Source organism: Odontesthes bonariensis, chromosome 9, assembly GCF_027942865.1.
Source record: "Odontesthes bonariensis isolate fOdoBon6 chromosome 9, fOdoBon6.hap1, whole genome shotgun sequence".
Classification (NCBI taxonomy): domain Eukaryota; kingdom Metazoa; phylum Chordata; class Actinopteri; order Atheriniformes; family Atherinopsidae; genus Odontesthes; species Odontesthes bonariensis.
Window position 1 is genome coordinate 9,159,888 of NC_134514.1, and position 17,662 is coordinate 9,177,549.

The window sequence follows — 17,662 nt, forward strand, 5'->3', positions numbered from 1 at the left end:
TGAGAGGCTGCTGGTAAGAATGCTCTCAATAGCCCCCCCTGTAAAAGGTTGTGAGGGCAGAAGAGGGGAGGTTCGCTCTCCTCATCCGGCGAAGGAAGTGGAGGCGTTGCTGGGCCTTTTTGACCAGGGAGGTGGTGTTGGTAGACCAGGTCAGGTCATCTGTGATATGCACCCCCAGGAACTTGGTGCTTTTCACAGATTCCACAGCACTGCCATTTATGATGAGTGGGGTGTGTGGCATGTGTGTCTTCCTGAAGTCCACAGTTATTTCTTTGGTTCTATTTACATTGAGTTGTAAATTATTGATGTCGCACCAGTTGATGAGTAGATTTACCTCCTCTCTGTAGGCTGAGTCGTCATTGTCGCTGATGAGACCCACCACTGTTGTGTCATCTGCGAACTTGATGAAGTGGTTTGTATCTGACACAACAGTCATGAGTCAGTCATGACTCTTCTTCGCTGTGGTCTGCTGGGGGAACAGCATCAGAGCCGGTGACACCAGCAGGCTTAATAAACTTATTAAGAAGGCTGGTTCTGTCATCGGCTGCAAACTGGACTCATTTCCAATGACAACTGCATTTACCTATGATGGATTTATTTATTCATGAATTTAGTTATAAATATGTATTTATAACTTTCTTTGCTTTTTAAACTGAATATATGAATTTATATTTATAAAATAAATTTTAACTGTATTGCTGTTAATGTTACCTGTAATGCCCACTCGGTCCTGGTAGCTTCTGCAGATACTCCATTGTAGACATCTTCCCTCTCATCCTTGGAAAGGAAAGGGAAGGCTTTGAAACGGGGATCAAGAGCCGAGGCTTTATACAGAGCTTCCTTTTCGTTTAAGTATCTCTTGTTAAGATCCTGGCACATTGTGGTTTTAAGTTCCCTTGTCAAGTTGGATTCACTCGGCTTGTCTTGGAGCTCATGGACGAGTTGGGAATGGAGTGGCGCTACAATCGATAGCGTTGGACTGACCTCCTCTGATACTGCGAGTGTAGCCACTTTCATCGGTTTCATGGCAGCGACAACCTCCTCTGCAGTTGTTGTGTCAGACTCGGTGAGTGTGCAGATATCCTTCTCAGAACAACAAAACAATTTCCCAAATTGGGATTAATAAAGTATTTATCTATCTATCAGTGTGAACAGTAACGGGCTAAGCACACATCCCTGGGGGACCCCGGTGTTCATGAAGGTGGTCTTTGAGGAGTTTTTGCCAACTCTTACGGTCTGTCTGTAAGGAAGTCCAGGAACCAATTGCATAATGGGGTGCTGATGCCTATTGCGCCGAGTTTATTCACCAGGTGTTGAGGGATGACAGTGTTGAAGGCGGAGCTGAAGTCGATAAACAGCATCCGCACATAACTGTTTTTGTTTTCCAGATGTGCCAGGCTGAGGTGAGGTGCTGTTGCTATGGCATCATCAGTTGAACGCTTGGGACGGTATGCAAACTGGAATGAGTCAAGCGTAGTGGGGAGACTGGATGTTATATGGGCCTTGGACCAACCTTTCAAAGCACTTCATCATGATGGGAGTGAGTGCTATGGGCCGGTAGTCATTCAGTGATGAGGCTGGGGATTTCTTGGGTAGCCGTATGATGGTGGTTGCTTTGAAGCATGCTGGTATGATGGCTTGGCTCAGAGAAGTGTTGTAGATGTCCGTGAGAACATCTGTGAGTTGGTAAGCACAGTCTCTGAGCAGCCGCCCCGGTGTGTTGTCAGGACCTGCAGCTTTCCTGGGGTTCACCTTGAGTAGGGTCCTCCGTACGTCTGCTGGGTCCAGGTGTAGTGTTTCACTGTTCATGCAGGGAGGGATTGTTGTTGGTGTGGAGGTGTTGTTTTCCTCAAACCGGCTGAAGAATGTGTTGAGGAAGTCAATGTTGTCCTCACAGGTTGGGGGTGTTGGCCTGTAGTCAGAGACTGACTGACGGCTTAGTTTTTCATACACTGCTTCTCCGTTTGCGGTCTCAGTTTTTGTTAAATAATGACAGTGTTCTATGTCATCTGTGGTTGTTTTTACTTCATTTTAAGACCTCATGAGGACCCGATGATTTTAATCATCTCCTGATGTGTTTTCCAGTAAAATGTACAATAATAATAATAATCTACTGTGAAATAATACACATTGTGGGGCATCTGATTGTTTTGATTAATTTTTCTCCTCACAAGGTTCGCTCACCTTTGAATAGCAGGGTCAGAGTAAGTCTCTGTACAGGGACCACACCTCATCGGTTAGCCAAACATTTCCTCAGAAGGCCGTTGAGAAATAAAGAACAACTGATTGAACAGATGCAGCGTTGTAATGCTTCATCTGTCACATCACATCAGTTTATTGGAGAAATATTGTGCTCAGTTTTATTTCACAGTTCTGGAGATTAAACCGACCTAATTAGTGGAAAAACAAACTAATTAACGCTTGGCTGGATGGTCACATGTGCGCTCAGCAGGCAGGGCTGATGAGAAGTTGGGGACTACTAAAGCGAGCAGAGACTTCATCAGACCTGATGGTGTAAGCACATTCTGGACACTTTGTGATGAATTTGAATGGAAGGGAAACCCTCAGAGTCAGATTTCATCATTTCTGGTAACAGAAATTTCTTCTTCTTTGGTTTAGAGTTGTGCAAGTTCAGTGCGTCACGTCCAAGGAGGAGCACAAGATTTAACTCAAAAGTACAACATTGAGCAGGAACCTCTCAGAAATCACATGATTTCAGAGTTTTCCCAACATGTCACTTTGCAGCCAAACACATTCATTCATACAAAAGTCTGTGGCAACACTGGAAATGTTGGTTTCATCTGTCCAACTACTGCTGACTGTTTACTGTAAACTGTGCTGACTCCTCGTCCTCCTTCCTGAATCATTAGCCAACGTCCGCTTTCGGTCAAACTCCTCCAACACTTCCAGGATTCACTACAAAGCAGGAAGTCTAAACTTTCTGGCCCTCATCACCACCATCACATGCTTCTTCAGAGGAAGTTGGTTTGGAGTAAATACCAAGAGCCAAAACAAAAACACGACCCAATTCTGTGTTTTCTGAACGCTCCACAGCGCCGCTCAGAAACTGACCCACTTCCACAAATTTAGAGATACTTTAAACAAGATGGAGTTTTCACCCCGTTTTAACTCAACATAAAGACATTGTTGTACTTAAGATAAATTCTGCTGATAATACTGTTCTTTTTATTTTTTTTTTAAACTGTTATTCGTACCTCATGTTCAGCATTGAATATTCATCCAGCAGTGGGAATAAACTCAATTAACGCTGATTAAAAGTCACTAAAATCTTGATTATTTCCAACTCAATTAACCTGCTGGGAGCCAAAAGGCAACTAAGCAACTCTCAGATGATGACACGTAGAAGATATATATAAAAATATGGTTTATTTTTAAATCTTGAATGAATATTAGGAAGCAGAAAAACAGTCATCAGTTTTCTAATGCAGTTGATTGTAAATAAATCATAAGAAATGTGTATATATGCACGAAAACTCTGGTAATATGTTCAGTTATTTACATAAAAGCTTAAAAATGTAAAACTTTTGACGGAAAATGTAAGATTTTTTTTTTTGCTTCAGGCATTTAGTCGCCCCTTCACCACTCTACACACAGTTCTTTAAATTATTCACATAAGTACGTAGAGCTTTTGCCTTTAACACCGTGTCTGATGGACATTATTTCCATATCACAAGTTCAGAGAATTGTTTTTGGACCTTTCAGACACCGACTCAGATCTGTGGAAGGATGCATGAACATTTCTGTTGTGCTCACAGTGGCCAAAACAGCAACCTCCATCAGTCTCACATGGTGGAAGTTTGGAAGAACAACAGACTTATTCAGCCAAAAATGAGTAATCTGGAATGATATAGATCACAGTCACTTTGTCAACATACACAATCACAGTGAAAAAAAAGAGGCTAAAATTCCCTAAATTTATCATTTCTCTGTGATCCACCAACTGGCATCCTGATCTGCCTGCAAACATCAAACTGACTGAAGATAATTATGTTAATTTTAGTGTTTAAAACAGCTTTAAACTGAAGCTCTTCAACACGAAGCCCAAGTTTGTTGGACAGTTTTCTAAGAAAACCAACAATACTTTTATTGAACCTTGTTTTTGTCTCATCATTTTGGTTATTTCTGTGTAGATTTATAAGGGAAGGGTTTAAAATAAATAAATAAATAAGTAAAAACACTTCCTGCAATGATACTGAAGATTTTAAATATCTTTAGAGGGAATAAAGAAGTGTTCATTTCTCTTTTTAAGGCATGAAAGTGCTTCTCAGTCAGTTTCTCCTTCCACAGAGGAAAGTTTTTAAATCGAGTTTGGACTGACCTGCAGAAACCGGAGTGGTGCAGACGCTCAACTGACATAATCACCATCCGGCCTGAAGATTTCTGCAGTTTTGGCATCTCAAAGGAAGTGTTAAACAATCTGAAACTTGTATCCAAATCAGGCTGCAGGAAACGACACTGGAGCGTTTCAGACATCAGGTGTGAACCGTAGCGCTGATGAACACGAGTGATGCAGATTATCTCTGATTAAGTCACAACAAGGTCAGGAAGTCAAACAGGGAAAAAGAACAGTTTAACATTTATTTTTCTTATAGCTCTGTGCAATAATACAATATACAAATCATCATCTGTAAATACTACAATCCATATAATAGTTAAGGTTTGTTGCCACAAAATTAAACATTAAATACATTCAAGGTCAGTGAAGGCATCAGGGAATCAGCTTTTTAAGGTGTTTTTTTTTTTTTGCAAGTTGTGGAACAAGAGTCCACATTCTCTGATTTACTGACAAAATGATTCAGTAAACGAAGGAGGATTGATCCTTTTAAACTAGATTTAAGTCAGATATCGAGTAATCTCCACTTCACTCACACCTGATTGAACACAAGAGAAATCCATTTGCTTTCTCTTTAAATCTCTACATACGTCTGCTGTACACAAGATGATTATTTTTCTTTTAAATTAACGTCTGTACACCAACGCCGGCTTCAGGTTGTGCAGTCCGAGTACACCTGAAGAGAAAAGCTGTGCGAAAGTGTCAGAAACTTCCCAAAGGAAGCCTTGATCGGCCCCGTCACTGACGGGAAGGATGAAACACGTCTCCAGAGCACTGAAAACACACACAGCTTCACATCGTCCTCTGAAAACCTCGTCACATTCTCTGCTCACCTCAAACCCTCCAACCAATAAATTAACTTCTTATTTCGTGACCAGGTTTTCAGCAGAGATTCATGTGCAAATTACACCCCGCCATGCCACAAACATTCATACAATACGCTATACAGTTAACATTTCATTGATAAATGCACTTCGGTCCACCTCGGTCAGGTCGGTGCGACCAGACGGCTGGCCAATCAGAGCTCGTCAGCTTCGTCTAAAATAGCGTGCGATGGTCCTGATGCTGCCGAGCGGCAGCCGAGCAGGAAAAGTGCGGCAGTACAGGAGTCAGCCGTCATCTGCAGATGTAACGCCGCAGGTATGAGCCGCCACAATCTGTCATGGGTACGATTTCAGTCACAAGGGAACCCGTGGACGCATCGGTCAGGTGTCCTTATCGTCGGAGAGACCCCCACGCTCGCTCATCCTGTCTCTGGGATGTGGCGCCGGGACCTCTTCGTACGGAGGCGGCGGGTTGTCCGGGCTTTGGAGGAGGGGCCGGTGGCTGCCGTCCGACTGGCTGCTCAGAGAGGACGGGTGGCAGCCGGGGGCCTCCTGGGCCAGCAGGAGCTGCGTGGGTCCCGGGAATGAGCAGGGAGGGATGCGCTGCCCCCAGCTGCCGTACACCGCCTCCTCATAGGAGGGCAGAGAGACGGGAAGCCCGTCCACCATCAGGTCCAGCTGGTCCGAGGAGCGGCGGCTGCAAGGAAACACAAATCAAATCAAATTTATTTGTATAGCACATTTCATGTCCAAAACAGTTCAAAGTGCTTTACATAAAATAAAAGCATTGCAGCAGGGAGTGGAAGAAGCATTAAAATACATAAAAGAATATAAAGAGAAACAAATAAAATAATTTAAATGAATTTAAAAACGAGCAACAGTCCAGATAAGTTCAAAGATATCGTGCAGATTTCATGCATAGACACATGAGAACAGAAATGTTTTTAACCTGGATTTAAAAACGTCTACATGTGGTGAAAGTTTAATCTCCACTGGCAGTTTGTTCCACTTGTTTGCAGCATAACAGCTAAAGGGAGTTCATTCACGCCAAAAACTCTAAATCACAGGATTTATTGAAACGAGAGTATCCACACTGGAAAAAATCTAAGTCTTACATTTGTCTCATTTCTAGTCAAAATATCTCATTACACTTAATATGAGACACAGCTGCCTAACAACTATTTCAGCCAGATATAGGGACTTGTTTGAAGACAATACATCTGGAATATCTTGTTAAATGAAAAAGTCTTGAAAACAAATTGTTTTGAGTCACATATCATATGAAACAAGCTTTTTTTTTACATTTGAAGAGGTTTTTAAGCGAATTTCAAGATCACTTTTATCTCAAAAGTCCTAAATATCACATCTTATTTCAAGAAATCTGGACAAGCTGATATTCACTAGTTCCATTGGCAGTATTTTTTTTTGTTGCTAAAAACGTCTTTTATTTGTTGTTTTTTTACTTATTTTTGGAGGGGCATTTCATTCCAGTGCAGCAGATCCCATCCCAACATAAGATCTATTGATTTATATATTGATTTAGTCCCTTTCTCCTCACCTGTGTGACTGACAGGGGTAGAGGCGGGACTTGACCACCAGGCAGGCGGTGGTGGTGAGCAGGAAGATGGACACGCCCACCGCGGTCGTGGCCATGCTGGGCATCGAGTCGCCCCCTCTGTCCTCAGACTTCATGTTGGGTCCGTCTGAGGAGGACAAAAGATAGAAACATTAGGTTTGTGAAGGATGTTGGAAACATTACGCAGAGTCTACTTTTTATCTGGTGGATTTCCATCAGGCTCTGACGCCGTCGGCACACAGGAAGTGTCTGATGGTTATTATGGTGTCTCTGCCCACTTCCTCTTTCTGCATTCCGACTTCCTGCTGCAGCGCCTCTGACTGAATGGTGACAGAGGAAGTCTGAAGTGGTGTGGGCAGAGTGAAGCTTCTAGTTCTCCCTGCAAAGTCAGACAGCATCTGAGCTGATCTGTTAAGTAGGTCAAAAGATGAACGGGATCATGCTGCTGCAGGGAGAAAGCAGCCCCCTCCTCAGAGGCTGCAGAGTGGAAGGATTATTAACCTCTAAAGCTGTGATGGTGGGATGACTTCTCCTGATTTTACTGGCCAGAGCAGACAGAGGTTCTTCTAAACTAAATCATAAGAAAAAGCTCTCATAAAAAAAACACCATCTATGTCTCATAAATAAACATTTATGCAAATTCTAAGAATAGGAAATGAGGTCTAAGGCCATCTGCTTCCTCAATATTAAAAACTAGAAAAAAAACGTCATAAAATGACTAATCAGCCCTTAAACTGTTGGAGTCAAAACAGTGAGGAGTCATGGGCAGACCATAAACCGATGGAGTAACGCTGGCCGGGAAATGCAATGTTTAGAGTTGCCCAACAGCATCTGCTTTCTCTCAGAGAGGACGACTTCAAACCGACACCATTTCCAGACTTAACCAGGAGCAGTCTGTGTTGCTTCAGAGTAAAAACACCACGAGTCTGAGTTTCTGACAGCGTTCCCTTCTATAACTGCAGATTCAGTAAGAACATAAAGGAAAATCCGGCTGATCTGACCCACAGTTCTAGTCAGCTAATCATAAAAACAGGAAACTATAACTACTCCAACGTAAAGGTTTTCAGCTCAGCTCACAACAGGCTGGAACTTTCAGCAGCTTTTCACACCTAACAACAACAACAACAACAACAACAACAACAACAACAACACTTCTCGGGCAAAGCGCTGCGTTAGTTGTTCCTCACGTGAAGTCGATTTGGATAAAAGCGACTTATGAGTGAGAGAAAACCCGAGCCAGTCACAGAGTTCCACTTTTATTTGCGTTTGTAAGAACACTCTCAACATGGATTAACCCGATTGTTCTCACTCCAGGGGCTGGATAACGGAAAAGAGCATCTTTTTCTGGAAACTCGAGCTTGATTTTTACTTAAAACTGCGACACTCTGCCCACAGATTGATGCCGACTCGCATGGGCGTCGCACCCGTGGGGGATGGGGGTGTTTCAACACCCCCACTTTTACAGCAAGATGATTTCACCTTTTTGAATTTTCAATGACCAAATAAAGTTTTAACAAATCATAAAATGTGTTTTAAAGACCCTGTACCCTCTTTAGAATAATTTCATCCAGATTTTAGCAGTGTAACTACTGTAGTTTCCATACAGGACCTAGTTTAGGGCGATCAAAATGCAAAAAAATGCAGTAAAATTGCCCTGTTCTGCATTTTTACAAATCAGAGAAAGGCTTCACAAATCCCAAACAAGGTTTTAATGAATCTACAGCCTCTTTACAATAGTTACACTGCTAAAATCTGGATGGAATTATTCTAGTTTCATACAGGATCTAGTTTAGGGCGATCAAAATGCAAAAAACGCAGTGAAATGGCCCTGTTCTGCATTTTTACAAATCAGAGAAAGGCTTCACAAATCCCAAACAAGGTTTTAATGAATCTACAGCCTCTTTAGAATAATTCCATCCAGATTTGAGCTGTCTAACTATTGTAGTTTCCATACAGGACCTAGTTTAGGGCGATCAAAATGCAAAAAATGCAGTGAAATGGCCCTTTATGCCCATCCATTTAATTCGCAAATTAGATGCCAACTTGAGCGTCGTGTCTATGGGCTTGATGTGGCGCTCATGTGCCCCCCCTGGAACACCCCCACATGTAAAATCACTGCTCCACCTCTGCCGACTCGTGCTTCCAGGCTTCCTAACTCGTACCTCTGATGCAGGCCGGTATCGGCGGCACCCACTTCCCTTGGCGGCACCTGGAGACGGGCACCCTGTTGCTGATGTGGTAACCGGGCTCACAGAAGAAGCGGATGGAGCTCCTGTGAGGAAAGCCATGGCACGGAGACGGATCGCAGCGGAAACCTCCATGTTCCGGCACCAGAGGGTGAGTGCAGTTACTCAGTCTGCCTGCAGAGACACAAAACACAGAGATGAGAGCAGGCGGTTTTTTTTTTCTTACATTATTTCTTACCATCGGGAGCCACTTTAGCATCTGGTTAAGAGAGGTCAAAGTTCGCCCCTCCTCCATCTCTGCAGCACGGCTCAGAGTGCGTTTTTCTTATGGCTTTAAAGAAGAGGATGAACATTCTGGAGGGGATTTCCTCACTCTTCACTCCCACCAGCAGAAACTGACAGATTTGGCCGACTGGTGTTGTAGAAAATGGAGATTTCTTCCCATTTGTTTGGTGCGATAGATAAATATTTAACAGATGGATGCGATATTCATCCCGAGGCTAATTCTGGTTGTCGAGTAACTTATAAAAAGAAATGAATAGTGCAAAGATTTAACCAGTCGAAGAGATGTAATCAGTAAAAGATAAAAAGCGGAAGCTTAAAAGTAATTTAGCTTTACTAAATGAAAACCATCAACCAAAAACAAGAGAGAAAAACAAGGACAGTCGGTGTGTTGGTGAGATGTGGGACTCATTTGGCCCGTGGAAGCTACTGTTTTATTTCTAATGATAACTTAATAACTTCCCTTTAGCAGAAATGGTTACAACAGATATTCTAAATAAAGCTACTGGTGTAAGTCTGTAGCAGATGGTGCATAAGACGAGCTGGATGTTTTGGCGTTGTTTGAGGGAAGATGACGTCAGGCTGAGAGTGTGTGTTCGACCCCATCTGGGTCAGCGTGGCACGACAGTAAGGCGATATTGTTACTGCAAATAGAAGCAGTTACGTGTGACTGAAGGGTTCTGCAGGGGAGCAGGTTTTCTGGCCAGTATCTCCTAAAAAAGAAAAAAACTCTCAGGTCATAAACCAGCTCTGCCAGAGCAGCCGGCGCCACTTCCTCCATTTCTTCATCTTTTGCCCTAAAACGCCTGCAGAAACGTGGCTTCTACTACGTCTGCACCCTCCTTAACCCCAAACAATCTGCCAGTGAGGAGCGCGTCAGATGTGAGGCTGAGAGCGGAAAATTACTGGGAATTTCTGAATCAAGTCAGACACTTTTCAGGGATTTGACTGATTTAAAATGGCCTTAAAAGTCCAACATGGAGGGAATTCGATTGGAAAGTGAAAATGCGTTACTTTTACACTCCGTTCATTACATCTAAATACAGCAATACAACTGATTTATGTTGGAGCAGTGGGTGACTCCACTCATATATTCTGGGATTGCCCAAAAATACAGGATTTTTTGGAAGAATATTCAAAAGGAAATTAAACAGATTATGGGCATTAACCTGCATCTGGAACCAGCACTTTACATTTTGGGTCTAATTCCTGACAGTATGACAGATAAGAGCTCTAAATATTTACTGAGAATCCTGCTGCTGATAGCAAAGAAGACTATAACAGCTTCCTGGTTGAAACCACAGCCTCCAAGCATAATGCAATGGAGAGACAGGGTGAAAAATGTGTTTATCATGGAAAAAAATCACAGCAAGACTACAGCTGAAAACAGACATGTGTGATAAAAGATGGTCATTATTAGTACAGGCAATGCCGGGACTCTGGTTACCTCTATATTCTTGTTTTTCTTATTTATCTATTTTATTTTATTAATTACAGGAGAGTAGGTTCTTTCTTTTTCTTTTTGTGTTGTTGTTGCTCTCACCTGTAAATGACTCGTACTTTGTATGGTTGTTTTTCTCACTTGTAAGCCATGCGAAGTGCGGATTAAGGGTGACATGGTGCGACTGTGGAACAGACTCATCAACATGGCTGACCACAGACTTGTCAAACTAATTTTTTTGTGGAACCTCTCAAAAAATAGTCGTTGGACAAATTAACTTTCCAGTATATTTCATGAAGTAGGTCTCCAATACATATATAGAAATAAATGATCCTGTAGTGTCAAACAAATTAAGATAATATTATTTGAAAACTATAACAAAATTGGGCAGAAGAAATTCTGTACAAACCTAAACTTAGAATGTATTGTTTGATAAAGTCTGTCTACCAACCAGAGCACTATGTCACCCTGAACCTTAGCAGAGCGCAGAGGTCTGTTTGTGCCCAATTGAGAAGTGAAGTGGCATCTTGCCTCTGACGGTTGAAACTGGACGTTTCCATGCAATCCCAGAGGAGAACAGAAAGTGTCACCTGTGTGACTTAAATGAGGTGGAAAATGAGATGCATTTGATGTTTTACTGTCCTTTTTACCATGAAATTAGACTCAAGCTCTTCCTTAAATTGACCTTGGAAAGTCATGATTTATTTTCTATGTCCGATGAGTGCAGACTTATATATTTGTGTAGCGAGAAGGTGTTTTATTTAGCCCAATATGTGTTGAAAGCTTACCAACAACGCAGGAGCGCGCTTTATGTTTGAGTGGGGTTGTTGTTTATTGAGGACTGTACGCTGGTTTATCAATTATGAAGATGTTCTTTTAACTATTGCTTTTTGTCTTGTAAGCCCATGCGGGCTGGGCACCTTTTTGGTGTATGACACCGTTTGATAAAATAAACAAAACAAACAAACATGTAAAGTACTCATTAACGCAGAATGCTCGTTAGGGCAGATAGAGCGAAGAAGAGGATTGGATTAGCGGAAATATGACGTAAAGGTGCAAAACAGTGACTGAAATTTGCAAAGATCTAGTCAGTGGAAGAAAAAAAAAGAGAGAGAGAAAGGACTTTTAAAAAACTTTATACACCCCTCTGTGTTAGTTGAGTTTGTGTATGTATGTATGTATGTGTCAAATAAAAAAATCAGTTATAAAATGGCCTTAAAAACTAAACTCTGTGATCTGAGCAGAAATGTCTGAAAAGTCAAGATGGAAACAGACGACAGGTTTCAAACCCCTAAAGCACAGAAGAAGTGTTTCACAATTAGTCACGAATAAAGCGTTAAAGAGCGCGTCTCGTTTCACGGTTTCTGTAGCACGTGACGTCTGCTCTGTCGGCTGGCGGGGTCAGAGGTCGTACCTGAGGTGAGGAGCGGCGAGGAGGCCAGGAGGAGGAGTCCACAGGCCAGGCTGACGCGTCCACACGGCCATGGACACAGGATTGATGCAGACATGAAACCGGACATCCTGATGATGAGACAGATGGAGAGTCAGAGGAAGAGAAAACCAGCAGAAGTCGCACCTCTCACAACGCTTTTAATGTCCACAAACATAAAGGAGGTCGCAGGTGTGAACAGTGACGCTTGTTTTCAGTTCAGAGGAAACAACAATCAGCTGCTGAGTATCGCCGGGCAGCTGCAGCAGCGAGGCGTCACATGACCTCCTGCAGGTGTCTCTGACAGGCGGCAGGTGTGTTTGTAACGCAGCTGCATGGGTGATTCAGCAGAGGCCTGATGGCGCTTTCTTACTGTACTCAATATTAAAGGTCGGCGGTTTGACATTATCTGACAGTTTCTGAAGAAATGGGAAACCTACCAAAGGTTCCACATCACATCAGAACAACCAGAGCTAGAGATGATGTTTGAGCGGTCGTCTTTTGGCCCCAAAACAAGAAAATCCCTCCATGTTTGATCGTATTTAAGAAGCCTCAACAAGAGAACTTCTTTAATCATTTTTATACCTAAAAGAATATATAATTGTGGCTTTTTCTTTCCATTTTGTGATAAAGCACCTTCAGTTACACGCTAGAAATGAAAGGGGTGATTAAATATGGGGTAGGGTTACTTCTTCCTTTATAGTTCGTGTTTATTGCTACATGTAAATGATGTCATTGTCAGTTTTCCCCTTTTGTTGTAAATACTCAATAGTTTTTCATCCATTTTATCACATATTTGAAATAAAGAAATTTAAGTTATTGTGAAACAGCAAATGTTCTTACATGTAATGACATGTAAATATGTCTGAAAATGGACCTTTTCAGGGAATTAAATATTGTTGTTAAAGTTCACATTTCCTGTCTTTGTTATTAGGTTGGTTTGAGGTTTTATGAAATGGGGCGTAAGTGTAAAACCAAACTAATAAGACTCAGTAAAGGCTTAATTTACTTCCACTGCTGCAGGAAAGCTGCAAGTAAACCAGTTTTTAAATCCCCCAAAGGGCCTGTTTTCCACTAAACTCAACAGACTTTTTGGTCTTCTGCACATTTGGTGATCTCACACGTACTCTTGCTCCATCTAAGGTGCTTAAATTTCAACTAAAACTGAAAAAAAACATGTACTTTTGTACCGTGTAACTGTTAAAACTACACTCCAGGAACAAGCAGCAGTTTTTAAAGACACTTTTCACAAAGACAAAGTAGGTAAATTCTCTTTGAGTGCTCATTTAACAACAGTAAGGAGTAAAACTGCTTTTTGGTTTGTTTTAATACCAGAAGAAATGAAGGAATTTAGAAATATGCAAAGCAAGTGACAAGTACAACCTAAAAACTATGACACGACTCTATAAAACAAGCCTTAGATGTTTTATTTTCCCATCAAAGCCTTCGTGACACCATTCTAAAGCCTGGCTACAACCTTTCAGTTGACTGATAGTGAAACTGTTTACAGTTTCAACACTGCCCAAACTGACCAACACCACACCTGAGAGCACAGTAGCATCCACCACAAAACTCCAAACTTCACACTTTCATCCCCGACACACACACACACACACACACACCCTGTGCAGAACCAGCACCAGCCGAGCCAGAACCCCTTCCCCTGCCGGCCTTGATGCCACAGCGTGTGAAACTGTGTTTGTGCAGGTGTGCTTTCATGTCAACAGAGATGCCAGTCATCCGGATAGCAGCCGGGGAGGGCCCACTGCCCCAAAATGCCACTCATACACAAATCAAACATGACAGAGGTTTAACACAAACACTCATAGCTCCATCTCATTCGACCACAACCTGCGTGGGAGGTCTGGATCTTAGTCATCGTGGCCCTCTGGGATATTATAACTTGTGCTGTAATGTTCTGCTGCAGCAGAAGAAGATAAAAAATGTCTCTTTCCTCACGACTTAAACGGATTCAGATGTCACTTGTGTGCTTTCACAAGGATGACATTTCATTCCCAAACTTCTTCACCGTTCACTTCCGTCTGCCTTTAAAGGCTCAGACAACTCCACATCTGTGCTTATGTGTACATTAGCCAATGTTTCGCCGGTTCTTTCTTGCAAATATCTTCTGGCACGCAGGATATGATGTATTCTATGTTTCCAGCCACAACAGCGACTCATTTGGCACAAACACAGGAAGTGCCAAGTTACAGTCAGCGTGCGCAGATTAGAGACGAGGCTGCGACCTTCAGGGGGAAAATCCCAGAGAAATGCTGCAGGATAGACCCGAAAACCGGGAGATAAAACAAAAACACGCAGCAGGACGGTCCCCGGGAGGCGGATTTCACACCATGACTGCAGTTTGAAGTAAGAAGTGTTGAGCGTTTTCCCCCACTGAACCACATGTGACAGAGTAGTTGATCAGTCTGGGTGGCTTTCTTCTCATTTATAAAGAGAAACATCAAAATAAAAGATCTTCTTTATTCTTTGGGACTAATTCTGTGATTCGTGGTCATTCAGGAAATGAGGGAAGCTGGGGACTCGATCCTAAATCCAAAGCCGGTGAAACATTTTGCTTTTGGGGTTTTTAACAAAAATAAAAAGTCTGCAACAGTAAAAAGAAAAAGACATGAACAGACTTGTTTTTAGCTTTCAGGAGTTCCATTTACAGCTGTGAAAAAGAGTCTAATAAGTCATTAGATAAAAGGGAAAGAGCTTTCATGCCTCCGTGCACACAATGCAGCAGCAGCACACAGTGGCAGTGCTGATGCTGCATTACTGAAAAGGTCACTGAGGTGCAGACCGGGGGCTCATTTCACACAGTTTCTGTCCTGATGTGGCCCACTTTTACAATGTAAATCACAAAATAATTCACCATTAAAGTGAGTAATCTCTAATCTTTTTATGATACAAACCCACCAGTTTTCGTCTTGCACCTCCTCCAACATCAGCTGATTTATCCCCTTCATATCAACTCATCCACAAGTTGTTGTAATCCGCATCCCTTGTCCTGCCTCTTCTGTATGTAGAACCACCCAGTTACCGAATACACACAGCTCTGACTCCATGAAGAGCAGTTTTCTCCTCTCATCTGCCCACATACTCCAGCAAATAGAATCAGCCACAGTCTCCCACCAGCTACAACATGCTCAGATGAACCCTCAAACATTCTCCAAGGACAAACAGAAAGCCAGAAAGTGAAACTGGAAAGCTGTTTGTTCAGTGTGGACCCCTCCTGAATGGAGCCGGTGGGTTCCCGGTGGATGCTCTTTGTTGCTCAGCAGCGTCGGGATTTTTTTTAATGTAATCACTCCTTTTCTGTTGAAACTCCTCTTTTTCTTTTTTCTTTTATCACAGCGACATCGGTGATTTAAAGGCACCGACTTCCCTCTGCGGTCTAACATAAGCGGTTCTATCTTTGCTCCGCACGAACACAAATAAACACCCCCGTGCGCGCTCAGTTCTCACGCAGCAAATCGGACAGAAAAAATAACAGCCGACGTTTAATTCCTCCACAGGCAGGTGAAGTTAAACCCCGACAGCTCATATCTTTGCAGGGACCAAACAGAAAAAGGGTTAAATCGTCTCACCTGGGAGCCAACAGTGATGCGGCGGCGGGGGCGGGTGGCGCAGGCGGGGGGCGCACGGACTCTTTATCTGGCGCAAAGTGGAGATGGACCGAAGCTCCGCGGCCAGCTGACGATCGCAGCTCCTGCTCAGCAACAAGTGCGACCTTTTCGGCTGCTCCCCCCTGACTCATCGATCAGCTGTGTTTGACAGCGACACGCCGGCTTCTGATTGGCCGCCGCGGCCGCCAAACACCGCCCACCTGCGCGGCTCCGTCAGATTCAGGAAATTCTGCCGCAAACACACATCAAACGGAGGAAACTGTGGCCAGCCAGGGCTACAAAATAAAAATATACACAAAATGCTCAGAAGATTCATTCCCGGAAGCTCATCGGAGTGGAAACCTTTTCAAAAAAAGTTGGTGTGAAACTTTACTTTAGGCAAATAAATGCATAATGTGACTTTTAACGAGGATTTTAAACATGATGAAAGTCTATAGTTTCCTGACCATCTAGTCAAAACTCCGTTGAGATAATCGCAGTAAAAACACATTTTTCAGCAGGTCCTGATGCTAGAAAAAGCAACAGAGGATCACAGAAGTCATTAGGAGTTCAGATGTTTCACAGTTACAGGCTGTGTGGCACCTGGAGCCCCTCAGGATGCTGAGAGGTGTCAGTAAGTCACCCACCCCAAACCTGCAGGGGGACGGACTGCAACATGTTAGAGCAGAAAGCTGAGGCTGGAGTAGGCGTTGGCTCACAAACACTGGACATCTGAATGCTGGAAAAATATATCTGATGCATTTGGGCTCCCGCTGAGGCTGCAGATGGTGGGTTAGAATAACCGGCTCGAGTCCAAAGAGCCAAGCTGTCATCAGTGGACAGTCCAGGCTGCTGCTGTTAAGATGTTTGGGATGTTTTTTTAGGCCCACTTTGGGCCTGTTCTTTAACCGTTTAATGTTTATTCCTTTTTGCTCCCAGTTTACCAGCTTTTAACAGCAGGAATAATTCACCACAGAGCAAAAATGAGTTAAAAAAACAAACAGAAAAACATCTGTGGGATGTTGTCTGAAAGCTGACAAACCTGCAGAAATGATTTGATTAATCCAGTCAACATGGAGCTGAATCTCAGGAGGATTTCAAACATTTTGTGATGTTCACAACACAAATGAAGAGAGCAAAGTGAGGTTGGACCTGGTATGGTTAACTTATGATGCGCCACATAATAGTGTTTACACCAAACATCGCTGAGATCCATTTGAGGAAGTCTCTTTATTTTCCCTGTTTGAAGTTCATCAAAGACACGGTGGCACAGTTTGGGCGTTTTCAGCTTCAACTCTGAGCCCACAAACTAACAGTACGTCCTCACTTCTTCTTCCCTTTTCATCTTTGAGCTCCACACATGGCGATTACCAGCAGTCATTGTTTGGAGGGGCCCACTTGGCAGGCTGAAAGCTTCGCTGCAGAGCGGCGTGACTTCCACTGACAGGGCGGAAGTTACAAACACGAGCGTGCCAACTCTGCTGCTGCTGCTGTGACGGCTCGGAAAGAGTTTTCCACTGACGACTGCGTCAGATCTCATCATCAGGAGGCAGGTGAGAACCTCGTAGGCCTTAAACTCTCAGTTCGGTCGCTCAGTCACAGCCCGATGCAAGTCGAGCCTTTTTTCTCTCCTAAAAACTCACATTCCTGTTGCTTAACACCAACCTGACAATGATGATAAATCCTCACTGATGAGAACAGAGTCACCGTCAATACTTCTAATTATAGGCAGTGTTAGAAACATTTGATTGGTTTAAGTGACAAATGTACAGTAGCTATAGTAACAGCTCAGATCTAAAACCAGAAAAAGAGTTGTTGATTCTTCATCAGACACCACAGAAGGAGAAGTTAGATCACCCTAGATGCCCTGGGTTTACTTATAAAAGCTAACATCCTCAATCTCACCGTACATGTGAACATGTTCATGTTGACTTCTGGTTTTCTTTTCCTGGAGCAGCAGAT

General features: G+C 43.0%; 1 protein-coding gene across 1 annotated transcript; it reads right to left on the reverse strand.

Moving 5' to 3' along the window:
• Window positions 1-4,585: 4,585 nt before the first annotated feature.
• LOC142388101 (sushi domain-containing protein 6) lies at window positions 4,586-15,863 on the reverse strand. The gene is made up of 5 exons (XM_075473001.1): window positions 15,683-15,863; window positions 12,078-12,184; window positions 8,917-9,114; window positions 6,737-6,881; window positions 4,586-5,875 (listed from the first exon to the last, which is right to left on the reverse strand). The coding sequence occupies exons 1-5, from the start codon at window positions 15,850-15,852 to the stop codon at window positions 5,560-5,562; spliced, it is 936 nt and encodes a 311-aa protein (XP_075329116.1). The 5' UTR covers window positions 15,853-15,863; the 3' UTR covers window positions 4,586-5,559.
• Window positions 15,864-17,662: the final 1,799 nt, after the last annotated feature.